General features: G+C 37.7%; 1 protein-coding gene across 1 annotated transcript in view; it reads left to right on the plus strand.

The window, feature by feature from the left end:
* The window catches only part of LOC118896387 (phospholipid-transporting ATPase FetA-like), a 118,298-nt gene that overhangs the window by 38,582 nt on the left and 56,551 nt on the right, over window positions 1-23,165 (plus strand). The window contains exons 3-4 of the mRNA XM_036854161.1: window positions 7,338-7,415; window positions 20,570-20,628. Coding sequence (XP_036710056.1) covers window positions 7,338-7,415; window positions 20,570-20,628 — 137 coding nt within the window. The remainder of the gene's footprint in view (window positions 1-7,337; window positions 7,416-20,569; window positions 20,629-23,165) is intronic.

The raw sequence follows: 23,165 nt of genomic DNA on the forward strand, positions 1-23,165 counted from the left end.
AAAAAAAAAAAAGCTTGATATACTTTATTTTATATAATCCTTGCAACCAAGGTGAAGTGATTATCTTCATGTGAGAGATAAGGAGAAGTTCAGAGTGATTATCTCATTAGACCAAGGTCATACATTTGACAGTGTTGGTTGGCTCCAGGGTTTAGAGTTAGGTCAGCGGAAATTTACTACATCACACTGCAGAGCTGTCAAAGAGGCAGGAGGAGGAAAACCAGGAGAATTAATTGTCATGAAAACAAGGGAGGAGAAGACTAAGTGTCTTAATGAACTATGGGGTGACTGTGGGAATAGAAAAGATGGAGGTGAGGAGGTGAAATATCTTCAGTGGTTCCCAGAAGTTCCAGCTTTTGTTGAGAATTTGTGCCAAGACCACATAGATGCCAATCTTAGGTACATTGAGAGAGGCTGTTTAAGGACTTTGAACTGCACCTGGCCTGGCTGGAGGTTGAGTTACATCTACAAATGTACATTTTAACTTGCTCAAATAAGCACTTACCCCAGAAGCACCAGCTGATCTTCCAACTTTGTTTTTAGCAGGAGAAACTACTTTTTCAATTTAGAATATAGGAAAATCCCAGATAAAATCAGAGTTATTCAAGTTGAAGGAGAGGGAGTACCCTTTTCCTCCTCCTTGCTCCCCTCTACCCTTAATCCACTTCAGAAGAGTGTTCTGAAACCTCCTTGCTGTACATAATAGTATTTGAAAAAACCCTGCTTTGCATTAAATTTGGGGGGGGGGTGACAAAGGGAAGTGACAGGTATTGCCCTTTATTATAGATGAGAAAAGCTAGAGAACTGAAGGAAAGAGTCATTTTTTTTAGGTACAAATAATTTAGGAATCCAGCTAAGAACAGAACAGGAGTTTTCAAACTCCCCAACAGTCAGCACTCTATTATCTCACTCTTGTCCCCAGTTTTAAAACAAATAAAATTTGTTTAAAAAAGAACATAGTACTTGATTTCTAAGATTCCATTCAACAGATATTTGTTAACTACATATACGTGCAAAACAGTTAAGACCCGCTTAATAAACACTGACTCATTTTTATAGACTAAAAGAAAGGGAAAATAAACTATCCCAAAGCATCAGTATTATACTACCTAATAAGGAACTTTCTCTGTGAGACTGCAAAATTACAAGCGCCAGAAGGAGATTGTGTGGACTCCAATATTTGTTCAGACCCAATTTAAAGCTCTAGGCAGAAAATAGGGGTTTTGTAGCACACAGTAGCTTTACACAGCCTGCCTTATAGGCTGAGCAGGTAACTCCTGGGGAAGACCATGAGTTTGAAAATGAAAACAGTGGCTAAGAAACTATAGTGTTTTGCAGGTTTTTTTCTACTCCATTTTGTGTTTGAAGTTTGTTTTATATTCATCTTCAGCTATTTGCTTTAAACCACTTGAAACCAAATCCAAGTTAATTGAAAGGTTATGAGGGGTCCATGAACCACCTTTGGAAGAAGCAGTTTGCAAACAAGGGTTTTGAAACTGTCTTCATTTTCCCTATCTAGAGGAAGCAGAATTTCAAAATCTACAAAAAAAGAATTTGGCAAGTTCCCAGAAGCCGGGAATCAGACGTAGGAAGCTGAAGGAGATCTAGTCATCTAAATGGCTTCATAGACTAGTAGATGTTTCAACGTCTTCCTACCCCTCCCAGAGTTTTAAAGTTACTAAGTTTAGAAGATCTGTGTTTTCCAGTCAGAAAGAATTTATGGTTGAAATAAGGAGGGGATAAGGCAGGAACTGTAACTGAGAAGACAGGTGTAGTGTGGAGTACTGGCAGTTCTCAGGCCGTGCCGTTTAAAAGCATTTCAGGGTAAGGCTTGCTTTTTATTTTATTTTTATTTATTTATTTGTTTAGTATATGTGCTTCTGTTGCATTTTTTTTTTAAAAGAAAAAATTAAAAAGAAAACTTTTGTTACCTTTGCTGAGATTCATGGGGCGGGAATTGGGATGGGGGAACATTGATTTCTGGAGTAATTCTGGGAATTTGTGCATTGGATATAATAGCTAATGCAGAGAAACCTTAATGGAGTAGACTGGAAGCTTCCATGATTTTACACAACTGTTTTGGGGAAAATGTAGTTCTTATTTTAGTCAGGGGATGATGGGCACATCTGCTTCTATGTGAGAGTCCTTTCCTCAGATTCCCAAAAGCATTCAAGTCAACCAGGGGTGTGTTCCTTTGTTGGTAAAGAACTCTACTCTCTGGAAGACCGATTTGTTCATTGAAAGCCAATAATGACTTGCGTGCATGCAGTCTATGATATTCTAGTACTAAGAGTCATTGGCTATTCTTGTATCACAAATATGCCATTGCTAGACTGCATTGTGTTTTAGTTTATGTAGTTTTCAGACTGAGCTAAATATATAAAGACTTTCTCTAATACTTTATACTTAGTAAATTTGCCAGTTTTTTGTATATAAGAAGTGTGGGGAGGGTACAGGATGCTGGCAGCACAGAATCACAGCTGTGGCTTGGGGGAACTTGAGGTTGGTTTGCAATGTGATACCAATCGGAACTCTATAGGCTGAAATATCAGTAGACCAGTATTCCACCCTCAACCCCAAGTTTTAGTAAGGTCATTCTTGTTTCTATGTTATGTGACTCAGTTCAAGGTCTAGGCAGCTTGGAGATTATCAGCTCAAGGTGGGACCTCTTATTTCTACCTTTAGATTCTCATGTCTAAGAGCTTTAGTTTCTGTAACCATGTCTTATAGGGGCTGGTGTTATTTCTTGACTTCTCCTTGATGACTCATTTATGACTCTAGTGTTTTTCAATCTTCTTTTTAAAATGTTATGATCCTCCCCCCAAATTTTTAGTAATTACAGAGGGAAAAATAGTAAGTTTACAGTGGAGAGTGCTGGCAGACACCATCTTAGCCAAGCGTTCTAGGTTCACATCACTAGGAGTACATATGACAGCATGTATCCCCTGATATGATGCAATGAGAAGGGCATATCAAACTCAAGTTGAGGCACCTTCTACAAAACAACTGGCCAATACCCTTCAAAACTCTCAAGATTATGAAAAACAAGGAAAGAATAAGGAACAGTCACATATTGAAGGAGACGTACAACTAAATGTAATGTGGGATCCTGGATTAGATCCTGGAACAACAACAACAAAAAAGGACATTAGTGGAAAGAATTGGTAAAAAATAAATATTTTCTGTACGTTAGTTAATAGTATTATACCAAGGTTAATTTCTTAGTTTGTTAATTGTTTAATCATTATGTAAGATATTAACATAAGAAGGTGGGTGGAGAGTGTATGGAAATTCTCTATACTATTTTTGCAACTCTTCTGTAAGTTTAAAATTATCTCAAAATTGGGCTTCCCTGGTGGCGCAGTGGTTGAGAATCTGCCTGCCAATGCAGGGGACACGGGTTCGAGCCCTGGTCTGGGAAGATCCCACATGCCGCGCAGCAGCTGGGCCCGTGAGCCACAATTACTGAGCCTGCGCGTCTGGAGCCTGTGCTCCGCAACAAGAGAGGCCGCGATAATAAGAGGCCCGCGCACCGCGATGAAGAGTGGCCCCCGCTTGCCACAACTAGAGAAAGCCCTCGCACAGAAACAAAGACCCAACACAGCCATAAATAAATAAATAAAATAATAAAAATGAAAATTAAAAAAAGCAAAAAATAAAAATAAAAAATAAATAAATAAATAAATAAATAAAATTATCTCAAAATAAAAAAAATTTTTTTCATGTAGCAATCTGAATTGGGCCAACTCTTTTAGTAAGTGTTAATTAAAAATTACTCTCAGGACTTCCCTGGTGGTGCAGTGGTTGAGAATCCGCCTGCCAATGCAGGAGACACGGGTTTGAGCTCTGGCCTGGGAGGATCCTACATGCCGCGGAGCGACTGGGTCTGTGTGCCACGACTGCTGAGCCTGTGCTCTGGAGCCCGTGAGCCACAACTACTGAGCCTGCGTGCTGCATCTGCTGAGGCCCGTGCGCCTAGAGCCCGTGCTCTGCAAGCCCCTGCTTGCCGCAACTAGAGGAGGCCCGTGCACAGCAACAAAGACCCAACGCAGCCAATAAATTAATAAATAAATAAATTTATATATATAAAAAAATTACTCTCTGAGGACTTCCCTGGTGGTGCAGTGGTTAAGAATCCGCCTGCCAATGCAGGGGACACGGGTTCAATCTCTGGTCCGGGAGGATCACACATGCCGCGGAGCAACTAAGCCTGTGTGTCACAACTACTGAAGCCCGCATGCCTAGAGCCCGTGCTCCGCAACAAGAGAAGCCACCACAATGAGAAGCCCGCGCACCGCAACGAAGAGTAGCCCCCGCTAAATGAAAGTAGAGAAAGCCCACGCACAGCAACGACGACCCAACGCAGCTGAAAAAAATAAAATAAAATTATAAAAAAAAATAAAAATAAAAATTACTCTCCAGAGTAATTATTCTTCCTCATAGGAAGAGTATTTCCTATCTGGTATGTTCACTTTAATTTTTTAGTTCTTTTGTTATTATCATATATTGAATAGATATAAAGTTTATCACAAATGTGTAAGTTGTAAAGAGTAACACCATGAGCACAAATGTAGCTTGAAGCACTCCGTATGCTTCTTCCATCCCATCCCCTTCCCTCTGCCTAACCTCTATCCTGAATTTGGTATTCTTCATTCCCTTGTTTCTCTTTATAGGTTTACCTTGAAAGTATTTATCCCTGATGATATAGTTTTACATGATCTTTAACTTTACATAAGTGGAATAATATTTTATGTATTCTTTTGCAATTTGTTTTTTCCCTAAGTATTATATTCCTGAGATTTAACAATGTTAATATGTGTAACTTAGCCACTCATTTTCACTACTATGTAGCTTTCCATTTTATGAACATACCACAAGTTACTTCTCTATTCTATCATTAATAGCCATTCGGTTGGTTTCCCAGTTTTGCTGTTATGAGCAGTGCTATTGCACACATCTTCGTATGTGACATATTATGACAGTTTCCCTAGGGTATATAAGTAAGATGGACTAGCTGGGTTATAGGGTAAATGCTCCAGCAACTTTATTAGATACGACCAAATGGTTTTCCAGAGTGGTTTGTCCAATTTTTAATACCACCAACAGTATGTAAGTGTTCCAGTGGTTCCACTTTCTCTCTAACACAATATTATTAGACTTAAATTTTTTTTTACTAATCTGGTGGGTGTGTATATTAAAATTTTAAAACATTGCCATTTGCTGATTGACTACTTTGTGTCAAGTACTGTGGCAGACGTTTTCATACATTATTTAATTTAATCCTCTCACAGCTCTTCTTAGCTCCCTAATGGAAACTAATGTTGTACTTAGTTTGTAATACATAATTACCTCTAAACCTCTCTCTGGCAAATTTATTCCTATCAGATCTTTCTCCATCTTGTATCTGCTAAATTTATTTTCTGTTTCTTAAAAAAAAAATTATTCTCACTTTAGAAGAAATTTAAGGCATGAAGTGGTTAATAACTTGCCCCAAGTCACATTGTCGTTAATTAGTAGCAAACTTTGAAATGAAACCCAGTTCTCTAGCTCCTAATCCTTTTTTTTCCCTCCATCTCTTCCCTTTTCCCTCCCACATCGCATTTCTTCTTCCCTTCCCTCACATTCTCCTACTCCTCCCCTGAGTTTAACAGCTGAAATGTATTTTCCAGTTGGCGGCTATGTAATGTGATGTGCGTGTAGAGAGCATCACAAGCTTGGGTGAGTGCCTGGTTCCAGCTAAACAGTCATTACTCAGGTCCCTGGCTGGCCATTAAGTGTCACAACCATTTCAAATTCCAAGCTGTGCTGCTTGTGTGCATTTGGCCAGGCTACCCTCTCAAAGCTGTCGATGGCCCTGCAGGGGTTGGAGAGAATCCAGAACTTCAGGACCTCCCATCCTTGGCTCTCCTTTCTCAGCAGTAGGAACCCCAAGCCTACTGTGGGGGTCCCTGAGAATTCTCAGGCAACTGAGGGTAGGACTGGGTGCCTAGAGAGTGGTGCTTATTAGAACTGCTCACGTTCGTTAGGAAACACAGGATTCTGTTGACAAGAAGAAAACAGAACCTTAGGTTGGGGTACAAAACTTGAGCACAAGTGAATTTTTTTTGCCTATACAATATTTAATTTTACTTTTTAAAAAATTTGGATGCTTTTATAGGAAGCATGCACTCACCAGTTGGTCACAATACCCAGCACTTCATTTCTTGTTGTTTTACACCTAACTGCTCTTAACTCCCTGGCTCCTCAAGTTATTTGATGCAACTCTGCCTAAATTATTGAAATATGAATTGTATCCTTAATGAGGTCACTTGGGACTCACTGAGGGCAGAACTGGAAGATGCATTCTCATTCCAAAGTGATCACAGTTGCCCAGGTAATTTTTTTTTCTGACAGCCAAACATCTCTTGGCTGTAAATACTCTTTTACTTAGACTTAACACTCCCCCCAAAATTATGGATTTTTGTCCCATCTAATCTTGTTTGGGATAATTAAGATGAAAATACATGTAATATTTTCTAGTCTTGGCTTATGTACACTTAGTGACTTAGGAGACCTGAAAGAAATTAATTAATTAAAATAAACATACTTTATTGGCCTTTTTTGAATTGGGTTAAGGATGGAGAGACAGAAGGGTTTTCTGTGTAGCATACTCATGGAGTTTGATAAAGGATAATTTTCAAAAGGTTAAAAAACATGACTCTCATGTAAATATAAAATGGGACAGGTTGTCACAGATTTATTTAACTCATTAATTAATGAGGGAACCAGTAAGATGTTAAGGCCAGTTCAAATAAAAATTTAGGAGCTGTGTATATATAGGCAATTTCATTAAAAAAAAAGTTAAGATTTCTCAATTATATACAAAACTATTTAAAGTCCTAAAGTACATTAATCAAAACCTTTGGAGTTATCTTTTCCACCAGAGAGAAAATATTTATATCTATATTAGATGAAAATCTACAAGTTAACTGCTGCCCTATGGGGTTATAGAATAGTCCAACAGAAAACTAATCAAAGGTGTAAGCCCAGAACTTCACTAAAAGATCACCCAATGATTTATTTTTCCTGTTTCCAAGTTTCAGCTAATTTTTCTGACAGATTATAGTTATCAGCTTAGATTTGGTTGCCAGGAAGTAGAATCTGTTTCCCAAGTTTTGAAAATATAACTTTATGATAAGGATGTATGAAATGAATTCTAAAATTTAGCATATGTATTTTAGAGGTAGATTTATTTTGGATTTCAGAGATCAAGTTCCAAGTTTCTTAAACATTCATTTAAGTAAAATGGTATCGGCAATGAGAAATTCTCATTCTAAATTTTTTTATTTCCTTTACAGAAATCCCAGGGAATTTTAACTGGAACTACTCTGCAATGTCTGTATTTGAAAAGGAAAGTGAGGACAAACAAAATGGAGGTAGGTGAACTCTAAGTCTGTATGTCATTATTGTTGCCTCTAAAAAGTGCACACATGCACGCACATGTGTGTGCACTTGCACGTATGACAGATAAATAGACTGGCCAACCTACCAAACTACCATTTTAGCAAACTGACCAGGAAAGGAAATATACTTTGCAGAAGTAAATACTTCGTACTTACAATTACAAGCTCCCTTGTTCTGTCATTTGAGAATTCTAATTTGAGTAGTTATAATTGCTCATCTTTTGTTTTTTTATCTGTACTCTTATTTTATTTTGTACTTTTATTTGGAAGTTCATCAGGAAAGCATGTGTTCCTTTTCCTCTCCCCATCCTTCACAACCGCCTCCTGCTGAAAAAGAAGTGGTTAATGTGAAAAGCAGTTGCTGAGGCTAATTAAGTCATCTTTTGCAGACTTTTTGCAGACAGAGCAAGTGGATCTGGCTATGGTGTTAGAGAGGATTTCTGTACCACTTCTGTGCTTTCCTGTGGTGATTCAAAGTACTAAAAGGAGCTGGGGTAATCACACCCAAGCCACCTTTAAGAATGAAGCTGCCTGACATGAAAAAAGAAATCTTTTTCTAACATAAAATTTTGAGAAAGCAAGCCAGACTGTAGTTCTATATTTAGGCTTCCTTTTGAGGAATGGAGAAGGTGCAGAGAATGAAATTAGGTCACTGATTTAAGGCCACACTATACCTTCTTTACTTTCTGTCATTATGCAGTTGTCTGATTCCTGGAAGGAGCCCATTCCAAGGGCACAGGCCCTGGTTCTAGGAAGAGGAAGTCAGGGAGCTCCCAACAGAAGGAAAGAGCAAGAAGTCCTCTCCTACTCTCAGAACTGCTGAAAGAGAGAGGGTTGAGGAAAACAGGCTAACTGACCAATTTCTCCTGCATCTTCTTATGAACAGAGAATATGGAGGACAGTGTAAATCAGTGAAGCGAGAACACACCCTCACACCATACACAACAATAAACTCAAAATGGCTTAAAGACTTAAATATAAGACATGACACCATAAAACTCCTAGAAGAGAACATATGCAAAACATTTCTCTGACATAAATCGTAACAGTGTTTTCTTAGGTCAGTCTCCCAAGGCAATAGAAATAAAAGCAAAAATAAACAAATGGTACCTAATCAAACTTATAAGCTTTTGCACAGCAAAGGAAGCCATAAACAAAATGAAAAGACAGCCTACGGACTGGGAGAAAATATTTGCAAACGATGTGACCAACAAGGGCTTAATTTCTAAAATATACAAACAGCTTATACAATTCAATAACAACAACAACAAAAAACCCCAAACAACCCAATCAAAAAGTGGGCAGAAGATCTAAATGGACATTTCTCCAAAGAAGACATGCAGATGGCCAGTAGGCACATGAAAAAGATGCTCAGCATCACTAATTATTAGAGAAATGCAAATCAAAACTACAGTGAGGTACCACCTCACACTGGTCAGAATGGCCATCATCAAAAAATATACAGATAACAAATGCTGGAGAGGGTGTGAAGAAAAGGGAACCCTCCAACACTGGTGGAAATGTAAATTGGTGCAGCCGCTGTGGAAAACCCGTATGGAGGTTCCTCAATTAAAAATAGAGCTACCATATGATCCAACAATCCCACTCCGGGGCATATATCCAGACAAATCTATAATTCAAAAAGATACATGGACCCCTATGTTCATAGCAGCACTATTTACAATAGCCAAGACATGGAAGCAACCTAAACATCCATTGACAGATGAATAGATAAAGAAGATATAGATATATATATACACACAATGGAGTATTACTCAGCCATAAAAAGAATGAATAATGCCATTTGCAGCAACACGGATGGACCTAGACATTATCATACTAAGTAAAGTAAGTCAGACAGAAAGACAAACATCATATGATATAGGTTATATGTGGAATCTAAAAAAATGATAGAAATGAACTTATTTACAAAACAGAACCAAACATAAACAGAAAACAAATTTATGGTAACCAAAGGCAGAAGGAGGGGGAGGGATAAATTAGGAGTTTGGGATTAGCGATTAGCAGATACACACTACTATATATAAAATAGGTAAATGACAAAGTCCTACTGTATAGCACAGGGAACTATATTCAATATCTTGTAATAAACTATAGTGGAAAAGAATCCAAAAAAGAATATATATACATATATATAGCTGAATCATTTTGCTATACAACAGAAACTAACACAACATTGTAAATCAACTATACTTCAACAAATAAATAAATAACTTTTTAAGAAAAGAAAATATAGAGGACAAAATACTTTAGGGAGCAATAAGTTCAAGGTTAATGAAGAATGTGATAGTCAATAAAGACTGATTAATTTATTCAACAAATATTTATTGATCACCAAATGCCACTGTGCTATATGCTGGCAATACAATAGCGACAAAACTAGACAGAATCCCAGCCCTAATGGAGATTATGGTTTACTGAGGGACAGCCTTTAATTAAGTAATAAGACATTAAATAATAGCACAGAGAAATGTCAAATTATGTCTACAGTAAGTGCTAGGAAGTAAAGGTCACATGGGAGGCACAGTGGTTAAGACCATGGATTCTGGAGCCGTACTGTCTAGGTTTGAATCCTAGCTCCACCACTTACTGTTATTTTGGGGAAAATCTCTTAATTTCTTTATGCTACAGCTTCTCATCCATAAAATGGGGCTAATAATAGTGCTACCTCATAAGGATGTTGTGAGGATTAAATGAGGTAATATTTGTAAAGCACTTGGGACAGTATCTGGCACATGGTAAATACTAGGTAAATGTTTATGTAAAAAGTAATTTATAAGAGCTTGGTGCTCCCATTCGGGAAGATAGTTAAGAACTTGAATGTTTATAAATGTGGGTCATTTCAAAAAGTCAAAATTTTTACCAATGAAAAGTAATTGGAACCAGTTTTCTTGGTCTGAATTCCTTCAGATAGGCTAAGTCTACCTACTGCAGTAGAGATTGCTTGTGCTGTTTGGAGCAGTGAGCAGTTAATCCAGGTCCATCCTGTTGGCCTGAGTCAACAAAATAACAGTGGCAAACCCAGTATTTGGCAGGTAACTCTGCCCTTTTCTAGGCTATCAGCCTGTTCTGGTTGGAAAACACATAGTACATAGAGTGGATGTTGACTGGTTCCAGCATTTTGCTTACCTACTTTCTCCTTTCTATTTTTCACTACTTTCTTAGTTCAAGCTCTCACTGTTTCAAGCATTGATTATTGCAGCAATCTTTTAAGTGGTCTTTATTCTGCAATCTGTTCCTCTGTAAATCTTTCTGAAATTCCAGTTTTATCACATTTTTCCCTGCTCAGAATCTTTCTGGGATTCCTTGTCAGCTACTAGATAAAATTTAAGGTCATTAGCCTACATTAAAAGCCTGACTTTATAGTCTTGTTTCCTGCCTCCTTCAGACTCTTCCTACCTACTGTACTATCATACAACTTGTCTAGTCTCAGTGCTGAAAATTTCATTAAGTTCTTTTTTTCTGCCTAGATACGTGTTCCCTACATCTATCAATATATCAAATCTATATTCATCTTTTAGGTTTAGTGCAAGTCCTCTATGAAGCCTTCTCCAGCAACTCTAGCCACCAGTGCCCCCCACCCCGCTGGCATTATCTTTCCTTCTTGAATTCCTATAGTGCTTGATTTCTACAATTTTTAAAAATAATAGCCTTATTAAGATATAATTCACTTGTCATAAAATTCACCATTTTAAAGCACACAACTCAGTGATTTTCAGTATATTCACAGAATTGTGAACCATGACCATAATTCAATTTTAGAACATTTTCATCACCCCCAAAAGAAACCCCATACCCGTTAGGAATCACTCCCAATTCCCCCCACCTCCAGCCACTGGCAACCACTAATCTATTTTCTATCTGTATGGACGTCTCTATTCTACACATGACATATGCATAATATATACACATATATATAGAATCAAGTAATATGTAGCCTTTTGTGACTGGCTTCTTTCACTTGATGTTTTCAAGGTTCATGCATATTGTAGCATATATTAGTACCTCATTCCTTTTTATGGCTGAATATCATTTCATTGTATGGGCACACCACTATTTGTTTATCTGTTCATCAGTTGATAGACATTTACATTGTTTCCACTTTTTGGCTATCATAAACAATGCTGCTATAAACATTTATGTACAAGTTTTTGTGTGGACTTCAATTCTCTTGGGTTTCTACAATTCATTGTAAATCTTAATATCCTGCCTTGAACTTTTACTTTACTGTTTTGCATATATGTTGAGTTTATCTACTAAGTTATCTACCTAGCACAGTGCCTACAGAGTTCCCCCTGTCCTGGAGAGTTTACAAGCTTGTCCCATTTATTATACTTCTCCTTTCCCTCAGCTTTACCAGCCATACACATATATTGATACAAATATCATCATTGTTATCATCACCACTACCACAACACAACAGTAAAAATTATTAATAAGTATTGATAGGTAGTTAAATAATACTAGGTAGTAAATTCAAAAGGGTGAGATACACTTGTATGTATTGACATGGAAAGATCTACAATACATATTATGAAAAGAAAAAAGCAACTAGCAGAGCAATGCATATAGTAGCATCTCATTTGTTTAAAAAACACATGTAGGTGTTTGTGTATATGTATATGTTTGTAAGTAAATACTCTAAGGAAGGGACCCCCAAAGGATATACGCCAATCTGTTAACAGTGGTTTCCTTAGGAAAGGGAGAAGGCGTGGGAAAGGAAACTTTATATTTTTCTCTATATATTTTTGAGTTTGGATCTTTTACAGGTAAAATATGTTTGCTTTACTTTGGTGATTTGAAAAACAATTAAAGAAAAAAGTGTAATCACAAAGGGAAAAAAAACTAAGTTGGAGAAACTAGAAGGAAAGGACAGAAAAAGAAAAGAAGAAGAAATAGTAGGAAGGAAGAGGACATAGATATTGCAGCATGTAGGGCAGAAAATTAATCAGAGCCTTAGTAGTAGAATCCTATGCAACACCACATCTAAATAAACACAAAAAAATAGACATCAGTGTTGCACAACTCTGTGAACATAACAAACACCACTGAATTGTACATTTTATTTTAAATAGATGAATTGTATAGAATGTACATTATATCTCAATAAAGTTATTTAAAATAAAACAGACATCTAAAATTTTTAGAGATAGTTTCTAGAATTCTGTTTGTTTCTAGAATTCTGTTTGTTTAGAAAATTTAAAGCAACAATTGAATTAATTTGTAGGAACTTTTCTTGACCTCAATAAAAGTCAGGGTTGCCAGATAAAATACATGATTCCCAGTTAAATTTGAATTTTAGTAAACAATGAATAATTTTTTAGTGTAAGTATGCCCCATGTAATATTTGGGACATATCTTGTTTTTGTATTTTTATTTGCTAAATCTGGCAATGCTAAACAAAGGGAATTAAATTTTGAATCTTTTATAGTTAAATTGTTTCTTTGGCATCACCAGGGTTTTGCTCTAGATCCAGCTTTGTGTGAATGGCATTTTGTTTCTGATGGCCTTTATCATAACTTTCCCAACCTCTCATCTCCTATCCCAAGGAAGGTTTTATGATTGAGAAGCACTGAAAGTGATGTCTAGTAGTTCAGTCAAACATGACGGATTTTACCTTTACCACATTGATGAGAAATCATTAGTTCTACATTTCAAATGAGGTCAGAATGGTAAAGCACCACTCTCAACTCCCATCTCCCAGTTAATGTTTCTGTTATCTTCTCCCTTGGAGAGGAAAGAGGAAAAAACCAAAAGTCTCCAAGAGGAGTAGGGGGAGGGGACTTTGGTTTTGAGCACATCCTGAATTGTGTCAGCCAAAACAATCTTGTATGACATCCTGTTAATAAATGAGGGTTTGCTTTTTTTTCTTTTTTTTGCTTTTTACTGTGTTTCTTTTCTTTAGTGTCTTGTCCTTTGAGCAATTCTTGTCTTGTTCTGCGAAACTTGGACAGAAGAATTAGTGAAGCTACAGAGGATGATCAGAGGCATGGTAACAGGAGAGCAACAGTAGTTCAAGAGCTAGACTTTTCATGACATTTAAGGTTTTAGAGAGATTCCTCTCCAGGTTCTTTTTGACACTGCACTCTACCCACCCTCTTCAGTCATGCTGATTATCCTCCTGTTTGCCGACCTTAGAAAGATCAACAAGAATTAGTTCTTAGCTGGGGTTTCTCTTCAGTCCAGCTGTTCTGTGATTATGTAGATACTCCCACAAGGAGGAGGAGGTGATTATTCTCCTTTGGAGGGGTTTGGACAGAAATCTGACCATGATTCAACAGAATGTGTTTCTAAGCATCTATTCACTTGTGTGCTTGTTCATTCAACAAATATGTGTTAAATCTAGGGCCTAATGCTGAGCTAACCAGTGGGATACAGAGATTTAAAGAAAAAAAAAAGGAAAAAAGACATGGTCTCTATCTTTAAGGAAGTCTTTGTTTAGTGGGAGAAGATGGTATTAGAAGTATTATAAATGAGCTGAATGTAAACCATGAGACATAGCAATGGGTAGACTGAACCAGAAACATGTAATGAAATGGTGATGAGAAAGCAAATTAGTTACTGCCTCTTCCACAGGACCGCAGACCCTGGACTTTCCCATGATGACTCTCAGCTATGTCATTTAGCTATTGTTCGTACCATTCTTTAGATAGAAATATCATCTGGTGACTGCACTCCAGATATCTTAGAGATGCAGTCTGGAGAGATGAAATATAAATGTTCTTGTGTACCCAAGACTGGAAGCCATATGGGTAGCTAAATCAACTGATAGCTATAATGTTCCCATTATGCTTTTTGACTACTAGGATAAATTGTGATCATTTGGAATCTAAGAAATTCCAAAATTCCTACTGTAAATTGACTCCAACTAATCTGACCAGAAATTCCAGAACTTGGTCAGTTATCCTTCCCCTGGCACTCTCTTCACTGATTTTTAGAGATGGGTAAGTTTCAGTCATATGCATTAAGTGACTTGGGTGAAATCACCTAGGCCTATTGATCTAGAATGACAGCAGGGGGTTATTGCTGAGTTTCTCTCACCAGCACCTGGGCTAACTTGATCTGGGAGTCTGGTGGTGTAAGGAGAGGGGGCCTTGACTAATCTACTAGTTAAGAGACTTGCACTCCTAAAGGTCATCTCACTGCTCTTCTGTCTTTAGTTGGAAAATCCTATTTGTGATTGCTTTCCCACTGTGAGCAAGGAGGTATTTGCTCAGAACCTCCTAAGACTGATTGCCTCCTGACCACCTGGCCTGACTTCCTTTTTCTCCCTCCCTCCTTCTTCCTCCTGCTTCTTTTTCTGTGTGCCACTTTTTCCAGTTCCCTTTTACAGAGCCCATTTTCCTTTTTAGTTTCTGCCATTTCCTTGTCTGGGTGCATCTCCAATTTTCTGTAGCTTTAACTCCTAAAACTTGAGATTGTATTACATCAAGATTGCATAAGAGCTATGTTTTTCACTCTAGCATTTGATTCAAAGTTCTTAAGTACATACTTACAGGCTTCTCCTACTTTGACACTTCTCTTCTACTAACATCCCACCAAGGGATTTTCCATCACTAGACTGTGGCTTTTGTACCCTTTCTTCTTTACGGGCTGAGTCAGCTTAGTATATCCACAGGAGATAGCTGAAAGTTCAAAATCTAATTCGAGCACAGACAACTGTATCAGTGATGCTTGTGGAATCTCCTTGACATAGCATAAGATAAAGGACAAAAAAAATATCATTTAATGAGTACTTTTGATGTGTCAGGTATTATGTAGACAGTTTATGAGTACCATCTCATTTAACCCTCATATTAGCATATAAGGTAGATTTTACTATCCCGTTTTACACACGAGGAAACTAAAGCCCAGAAATGGAAAATGACTTGCCCTGAGTCACTTAACAATTTAGTCACAAAGCTCAGTCTAGAACTGCTAACATTTTCTGAGCATTTTTTGATGTATTGGAAATTGTTCTTAAATGCTTTGCATACCTCAATTTATTAATCCTCACAATAACTTTATGAGTAGATTATTATCATTCATTTTACAGATGAAGAAAATGAGTCTCAGAAAGGTTAAGTAACTTCCTCAAGGCTATATAGCTGGTGAGTGAAAGATTGAGATTTGAACCCTGGAAGTCTGACTCAATTGTCCATGTTCTGTTTTTCTTTTAATTGAAATATAGTTTATTTACAATATTGTGTTGGTTTCAGGTGTACAGCAAAGTGATTCAGTTATATATATATTTTCAGATTATTTTTCCATTATAGGTTATTACAAGGTATTGAATATAGTTCCTATGTTCTTTTTTTTTTAAAATAAATTTATTTATTTATTTATTTTTGGCTCCGCTGGGCCTTCGTTGCTGCCCGCAGGCTTTTTCTAGTGGCAGCGAGCGGGGGGGGGGGGGGGGGGGGGTGGCCTACTCTTCGTTGTGGTGCACGGGCTCCCCATTGTGGTGGCTTCCCTTGTTGCAGAGCACGGGATCTAGGCGTGCAGGCTTCAGTAGTTGTGGCACACGGACTTCAGTAGTTGTGGCTTGCAGGCTCTAGAGCACAGGTTCAGTAGTTGTGGTGCACGAGCTTAGTTGCTCCGCGGCATGTGGGATCTTCCCGGTCCAGGGTTCAAACCCATGTTCCCTGCATTGGCAGGCAGATTCTTAACCACTGCGCCACCAGGGAAGTCCCGAGTTCCTATGTTCTTAACCACTGTGGAAGCCTGCCATATTTTTAATTCTAAGTCAACTGCATATTTTATAATACCAAGTTGCCTTGCTTCACCAAGATGTCTGACCCTTTCATTTCAGTGATTTTTACCACCCTCAGGCCAGCTCTCAGCACAGGTCCTTGTGAAACCAGGCCTTCGCTGAACAGGCTGTAGACTCAACCCTTAGTTCCCAATGAAGGATGCATTTTCCACAGTCACCAGAGGCTAGAGCTAGGTATTTGTCCCCTTGAATTCCATAGCCATGACTACTTCAACTAGACCATCTCCTAGACTCTCCTTGTCTAAGCTAATTTTCAGTCTTCTGAAGTTCTAACCTCTCATCCATAATTCACATTTTGTCACTCTTGTTTCAGCCAAACAGAAATAAACTTTGAATTAACAAGTGATGGGGAAAACACTTGGTCATCCCAGTCTTTTCTCAACAGTATTCACAAGCCCTAGGGACTCTTGAATTAATCTTTCATTATCTCATCCAAAAAATTTTTCTGCCTTTATTGTCTCAAACATGACTTGCTACCTTCTTTCCTTAAGCTTGTCTTCTTTTTCTCTCGGACTTTTAGTTTCTTCTCCTAGATGGTTGTGCAAACTGAAGTTTTAACCACTTTTCTCATTGTTCCTGCTTTTCCTTTTTTGAGAGGCATCTTAAGAAAACCAACTTTCTAGCCCTCAGTTGCTCTTCCCTTCCTGGTGAAAATACTACTTTCCTTCTTCTTTCCTTTTCTTTCACAGCAGGTCTGGGATCAAAGAGCCAGAACTAGGTGTTGGTTAATGCTGTCCCCCACTTAGAAGTCTCAATCTGTCTCCACCAACTCAGGCTCTGAACTTTGGGATCTACCTGCTTTACTTTACTCCTAAACTCAAAGAGGGAGGTATGTATTTAGCTGTTTTGCAGAGCCTCAACTCCATGTATCCCTTGGGGTTGCTGGGCTTAGAGAGAATAGCCTGTTGCACCCAGATAAATTGCTGGGAAAACCTGTTAGACCTTTATTAAGTTAAAAATATAGTTAGTGATATCTAGGATTAAATTTAATAAGAAATGTGAAATTCAATAAGAAAATATTAGAACTTTATCAAGAGGCATAAAATAATATTTTTGAATAAATTGAGAGGCTGTGCTGGTCTGTTGGGTATGGTTGGAGGGGCAAATGGCATGAGAGAGACTGATTTTATTCACCAATGCCTGAGCAAATTGAGTATGAACATAGTAGAAAAGTAGCCTGCTCGTGGATTGGAAATCTCAACATCAGTAGAAACACCAGTACTGCCCTGGTACTCTGCCCTAATCAGGCAGCCATCTGGGCCCCTGAGAAAGTCCCTGCAGAAAGAGTATAGGCCATGCAGCAGCTCTACATCCTAGACATAGCTAAATTATCTGAGCCATACATGTTCCACTACTTTGGATAACCTAAGCTATAATGGTTAGCAGAAGCTCTTGTATTACCAGATTGTAAGTAAGCCACTAACTAGTCAAAACAGAGTACAGCAAAACATCCTATCAGTCCCATCTCAACTTCCCCTATCTTTATTCAGCTAATCCTAGTAATCACAAGAATGAAACAAGAAAGAAATGCACTAGTCCAGGAGAACAAACTATAAGCTGCGTAGCTGGGTGGTAAACTAGCCCAGGGAAGACTTATAGCACTTGTTTATGTATTGTTAGCAAGCTGATTGTACAGACATGATCATCATGCACAAAGAAGTGGCTTCCTGGGGGCACACCAGTCTCCCTCCAGGGATATAGTATGCTACTGGATGGGGGACTAATAGTGCAAAAAGGTCAGCTCTCTCCATATTAATCTGTGTAATTTCCAAATCTGTATACTCAAATCCTTGAGTAAAAGGAGGTAAACATCCCAGTTTCACCTTTCCTACAATTTGTGCAAATCTCTGAACTTCAAGCACTGCGCATTGTGCAGACTTTGGCCCCTTATATTTTCTGTAAGAAATTTAGTCTTGTGCTGATTTCATGATGTTTAGTAATTTTTGCTGACAACCAGAGGAGGAGTAAAGGAAATTACATGAAGAACTATAAAAGTCCCTGTCTTATCATTGGCTCTCTCCTCAGCTTTCAGAAGTCTACCATCTTAGCCCCCTGAGGAAAGCAGTGTGATTTTCCAGACCGGACTGTTCTTCCCATGGGAGGTAGCTCTGCCTTTTCTAATAACCCACTTTCACTCAATCCACAGAATTTTAGTGAATAAAATTTTATTTGTCTTCACCTCTAGTCAAAACTCTAATCTTGAGCAAACTGGACAAAATGATTCTGAAGTTTATCTAGAAGAGAAAATAGACAAGAATAGCCAAGAAGTCTTCTTTAAAAAAGAAGACTTGCTATCCTATATTAAAAGTTACATAATTTAAAAGATGAATGGAGGGAGGGATAAATTAGTATGGGATTAACAAATAAAAACTACTATGCATAAAATAAGCAACAAGGATTTACTGTATAGCACAGGGAAATATATTAAATATCTTGTAATAACTATAATGGAAAATAATCTGAAAAAATTATGTGTAACTGAATAATTTTGCTGTACACCTGAAACTAACACAATATTGTAAACCAACTATACTTCAATTTAAAAAAAAATTTTAAAGATGGATAGAACAATGGAACTTAATAGAAAACCCAGAATTATATTCAATATGTTAGAATTTAGTACATTATAAAAATGACGTTTAAAACCAGAATGGGATAAAATATTTGCAAATCACATATCTGATAACTGATTTCTATTCAGAATAGATAAAGAATGCATAGCTCAGTGATTAAAAAGATAATTAACCCAGTTTAAAAATGGGCAAAGAATAGACATTATCATGAATATGATAATCTGAAAGACATCAGACAAAGAATCTGAATAGACATTTCTCCAAAGAAGATACATAGGACTTCCCTGGTGGTGCAGTGGTTAAGAATCCGCCTGTCAATGCAGGGGACACGGGTTCGATCCCTGGTCTGGGAAGATCCCACATGCCATGGAGCAACTGAGTCTGTGTGCCACAACTACAGAGCCCGCACACCACAACTACTGAAGCCCTCACACCCTAGAACCTGTGCGCCACAACTACTGAGCCCACGTGCTGCAACTACTGAAGCCTGTGCACCTAGAGGCTGTGCTCCGCAACAGGAGAAGCCACCGCAATAAGAAGCCCACTCACTGCAACGAAGAGTAGACCCCGCTCGCTGCAACTAAAGCCCTCAGGCAGCAACAAAGACCGAACGCAGCCAAAATTAATTAATTAATTTAAAAATTCCTTTCTCATTAAAAAAACAAACAAATCAAAAAAAGAAGATATATAAATGTTCAATAAAACACATGAAAAGATACTCAATGTCACCATTAGTCATTATGAACATGCAAATCAAAATCACAATGAGATACTACTTCAAATCCACTAAGATGGTTAAAATAAAAAACACAGTCAATAACAAGTGTTGGCAAGGATATGGAGAAATTGGAATTCTCATACATTGTCAGTGAGAAGGTAAAATAGTGCAACTGCTGTGAAAACCTTTTTGGCAGTTCCTCAGAATGTTAAAACTAGAGTTACCATATGACCCAGCAGTTCTACTCCTATGTTTATACCCAAGAGAAATGAAAACATGTTCACATAAAAACTCGTACGTGAATGTTCATAACACAGGGCCTGACACCTGCTAAGAACTCAGTAAATGCTTGTTGAACCAATGAAGAATTGAAGAGGCTATAGGAATGTTTTATTCAGGACACAAAGATCTATTGATAATATACATTTTTAAGACTTTTCATAACATGATAATGGGCTACATGTAATAGTTTGTAACACCTATGTGTTTTGATGTGATGATTTTGTTATGGGTTGTTGTTATCAGGCTGACTCCACTAAATTGCAAGTCCCTTGAAGTCAGGACTCTGCCTTACTCATCTTTTTATCTCCCCACAGCATCCAGCACACTGGTTTCTGTGCAGTAGATCCTCAGTAATTATTTACTAATTCAAATTTAGTCAAGCAAATTTAGGAAAGGCTGCCTTGGAAAGAACCTCAGATATCTTAAACTATGGCTCTGTAATTAACTTATGAAGGAGGACTGGGTTTCTGTGTTTGGCAGTAATGTTGGTGCACACCAGCCTGTTGTCTGTGGAAACATAATCTAGGATTACTAGAAGCATTAATGGTGGAGAACTCCTTAGAAGTTACTTGTCCTCTTGCCTCCAGAAAGCTTCAACACTTTAGGGTTTCCATTTTTATTGTATTTCTTGATTCTTTGAATAAAGAGACAAAATCCTATTTGTGGGCAGATATCCTCAGTGAGAATGTGTGAGAAGCTAGTGAAGTCTTCATTAGCAGCCAGCATCCCAGGCTGATCTACAGAGGGACATCCTTCTCATCATTTCTCTCTTCTTTTTCAGAACAAGAGAGATATCTGCAAGCCAACAACAGAGAATTTAACAGTCTGTTTGGATATCCGGTGAGTATCAGGTCTCTAGCTATTTCAGGAGGGGGCTGGTGTTTTCCTCTAATAATCCCCGTTGTCAGTGAGGCAGGAAATTCTTTGTAGATGTAGATCCTACAACATAGGTTCTACTTTCTTTCAAGCTCCTATACAATGAGGGCTGGTAGAGTGAGGGCTCAGAAACCAAATTAATCTGGTGACCTAGACTCAGGGGAGAATGTGTCTCAAATTTTGGGTTTTATATATATCTTCTAGAAAAGAAATACTGTAGCTTGCACAAATGAAAGCATAGTTCCACAACTTTCTTTTTTCACTTAGACATCTCTCTATGACAATACGTGTAGACCTTCCTAATTCATTTAATAGCAGCATAGTTTTCCATTGTATCAATATACCTTAATTTATTCAACGAGTTTCTTATTGATTATCATTTTAAATGTCTCCATTTATATGCAGGTGTCCCCTCCAAAAAAATTTCTCCAGTGTTTTGCTATGATAAATGGTCCTAAGTGAACACCATTATACTACATATACTTCGGCATATTTGTGTGAATATACATTATGAGAGTTTCCTTGAAGCGAATTGGCTGGGTCAAAAGGAAAACACATTAAAATTTTTGATACATATTGCCAGATTGCCCTCTAAAAAGATTATATCCATTTATATTTCTACCTATAGTAAAGACTGCTCACTTCTCCATATTCCTGCCAAACTTGATATTATCAATCTTTTTTTATCTTTGCCAGACTCTTAGATGAAAAATGACATTTTGTTATCTATCTTTCCTTAATTTTGAGTGAGAGCAATAATCTCTTCATGTTAATTAGCCTTTTGTATTTCTTTTTTTTTTTTTTTTAATTAATTAATTAATTTATTTATTTATTTATTTTTGCTGTGTTGGGTCTTCGTTGCCGTGCGAGGGCTCTCCCCAGCTGCGGCAAGCGGGGGCCACTCCTCACCGCGGTGCGCGGGCCCCCCACCATCGCGGCCTCTCCGGCTGCGGAGCACAGGCTCCAAACGCGCAGGCTCAGCAGTTGTGGCCCACGGGCCCAGCCGCTCCGCGGCATGCGGGATCCTCCCAGACCAGGGCTCGAACCCATGTCCCCCGCATTGGCAGGCAGATCCTCAACCACTGCGCCACCTGGGAAGCCCTGTATTTCTTTTTATGGAAACTACTGTTAATGATCTTTGCCCATTTTCTATTGGATTCTTTTTTCACTTTTTAATTTATTTATAAATAAGTAACTCATGAAAAGATATATGTTTAAAAGTCATGCTCCAACACCCTATTCTTGCCCTCATCTCTGCTCCCTATAGGGAACCACATTTATTAGTTTCTTGTATATTCAGCAGTGCTTCTTTGTGCAAATAAAGCAAATACAAATATATATTCTCATTTTCCCACTTTCTTAAACTATTCTGAACCTTATCAGTATGTCCTGGAGATGTTTTCATAATTATAATTTCATAATAGCTTTTTCCTTCTTTTTTCAACTGCACAGTATTTCCTAGGCAGATGTAGCATAGTTTATGTAACCATTTCCTTTTAAATTGGCATTGGATTGTTTCCAGTCTTTTATAATTACAAGCAATTTTTACATATATGTTACTTTGCGCACATGTAGATATATATATATATAGTGCTATAAGTATATAATATATATATGTAGATATACATATTTGTAGTTTCTGTAGGATACTTATGATTTCTGAGTTAGAGAGGCTCTGGATAATAACAATATTTAGGATATGGCCATGGGAACAGGTTTCCCCCTCTCTACCTTCTAGAGCTACATAAGAAGCTCTATGGTGCAGTAAAACTAGGTTTTGGCATCAGACAGACCTGAGTTTGAACACAGCTCTAGTCCTTACTAACCTTGCATCCTTAGGCACATTATTTAACTTCTTTTCTTCAGTTCCCTCATCTATAAAAAGAGCATAATAATGTTCACCATACATGGTGATTGTTAGAGTTAAATATGGTTGTGAAAAAAGAAATGTTAGTTCTCTTTCGTCAAGAAACTATTACCCCTTGACAAAAGGGTACAAGTTTCATTCATCTCTGTAACTACTGTTCCCATCACAATATTTGGCACGTAAATGGTATTCAATAAACACATGCTGGATAGCTGATGAATAAATAAACAGGTTTGACTATTATGTACTTAACAACCATTTCATTTCCCTGCCTACCCATTGCTCATTTTCATCCTATTTCTCTAATTTCTTCCATTCCTATTCCTTTTCCTCTTCTCAATCCCCTAACTACTGATTCTCATTATATCCTTGGTCTTCTGTTCTCTATTCCCCGCTTTAGCAGTCAAACAGGTATCCCTGCCCAAATAAATAAATAGCCCAAACCAAAATCTGCCACCTCTATCATGCTAAAAGAACCAAACACTGAGGAATTTCATAGTTAAGCAGATGTTCTACATTCTTGAGATATTGCTTCTGGTTTGACATTTAAGAGTAGAACAAAACACTCTAGTTGCCAAGTTAGTAAAGAAGTACTGATATGTTTATCTTGAGACAGAATCGGGATAGCTTTTTC

Source organism: Balaenoptera musculus, chromosome 6, assembly GCF_009873245.2.
Source record: "Balaenoptera musculus isolate JJ_BM4_2016_0621 chromosome 6, mBalMus1.pri.v3, whole genome shotgun sequence".
Classification (NCBI taxonomy): domain Eukaryota; kingdom Metazoa; phylum Chordata; class Mammalia; order Artiodactyla; family Balaenopteridae; genus Balaenoptera; species Balaenoptera musculus.